The sequence below is a fragment of the Sinocyclocheilus rhinocerous genome, unplaced genomic scaffold, assembly GCF_001515625.1.
Source record: "Sinocyclocheilus rhinocerous isolate Xijiao unplaced genomic scaffold, SAMN03320098_v1.1 scaffold4351, whole genome shotgun sequence".
Taxonomy (NCBI): Eukaryota; Metazoa; Chordata; class Actinopteri; order Cypriniformes; family Cyprinidae; genus Sinocyclocheilus; species Sinocyclocheilus rhinocerous.
In genome coordinates this window covers 1-1236 of record NW_015660002.1, presented here as the reverse complement: position 1 = coordinate 1236, position 1236 = coordinate 1, and the positions used below count along the sequence as shown (strand labels likewise).

Genomic DNA, 1236 nt, shown 5'->3' with positions numbered 1-1236 from the left:
ATCTTTAATATTTGGCCATTTCTTTAGGACAGAAATGCTATAGCCACTGTAATTAAAAGAATATGTGGACAACCAAACAGGTAAACTCAGAGTGAGTGTTTGAGCTTTTATTTTGAAACCACGATGTATTCTCCTGAGTTTGCGTGGATTTATAAATTATTTACCTTACAAATCTGATGAAATGGCGCATGTTGCGTTCCCAGATGAACGTTATAATAAACCCAAACTCACAACAACATGCAGAGATGGAGTTTGAGACGCTCCACACATGTAAACAGTTCCTGTGGAACTACTGTGAACAGAGCCGCTGTGTGACGCATGTACTTAACCTACACGCATGTAAATAAAGCGCATATACTGTATTAGAACTGCATCGCATATAATTATTTAAATCGTAGCGTTTGTGAATTCACAATTATGCTTAATAATGATTTTTAAACTGGTTTAATATATCACGCAGCCTTGGGAAACAGTCTAATAATGTGTTTTATGGATTCTCATCCGTGAAATGCGCCACTTCCCTTATTTTGCCGGTTAGTCGACGCAGGCAACATGAAGTTGAGGATTTTAAAAATTCGAATAGTCGAATAAAATCGACGAATCGCAACAGCCCTATTTTATTCTCAGAAATTCTGTGTTGTGTATTTTAATTTTCAAATGAAGGCATAAAATATTAATTTATCTTTTAATGAAATGAAAAACTTTATTTACTTTAACTTTTTGGCAAACAAAGGGGATTTAGTGTTAAAAAGAAAATATGGAAGAAGTATTGTGTTATTATTCCTATTATTTTAGTAGTAGTAGTAGGTACAGTCTACTGAACAACAGTAGGCTAATATATTTCTGACACAATTTCTTCAAGTTAAACCGAACTTATATTTTGACTACCTTTTTGTTTGTGTGTGTATATGATATATCCGTCTGCGTGTAATCACAGGGTCCTAAGCATCTTCTCTCAGCTGTATTGTGTGTGTGATTTATTCTCCTGTTTGTCGCTGAAGGGCAGACCGTGTCCACCGTCGATGAGGAGAAGAAGTTCAATCCACGGCTGACGAAGACTCTCCCTGAGTTTGTGAACATCATGAACAACCTCAACCTCCCCAAACCTAAGAAAATAGGTACAGTATGTGTTTATTAATGCTGCATGATCAATTACAATACACTGCAGAGATTTATCAGTATAAATTACATATTGTGTTTTGGAATAATTGGGATTTTTCAGTGTTTTTGAAAGAA

The 1236-nt window shown here is 35.3% G+C and overlaps 1 protein-coding gene across 1 annotated transcript in view; it reads left to right on the top strand.

The window, feature by feature from the left end:
- The window catches only part of ethe1 (ETHE1 persulfide dioxygenase), a gene marked incomplete at its 3' end in the record, with an annotated part of 16378 nt that extends 15255 nt beyond the window's left edge, over nt 1-1123 (top strand). The window contains exon 6 of the mRNA XM_016533791.1: nt 1002-1123. Within this exon, the coding sequence (XP_016389277.1) occupies nt 1002-1123 (122 nt within the window). The remainder of the gene's footprint in view (nt 1-1001) is intronic.
- Nucleotides 1124-1236: the final 113 nt, after the last annotated feature.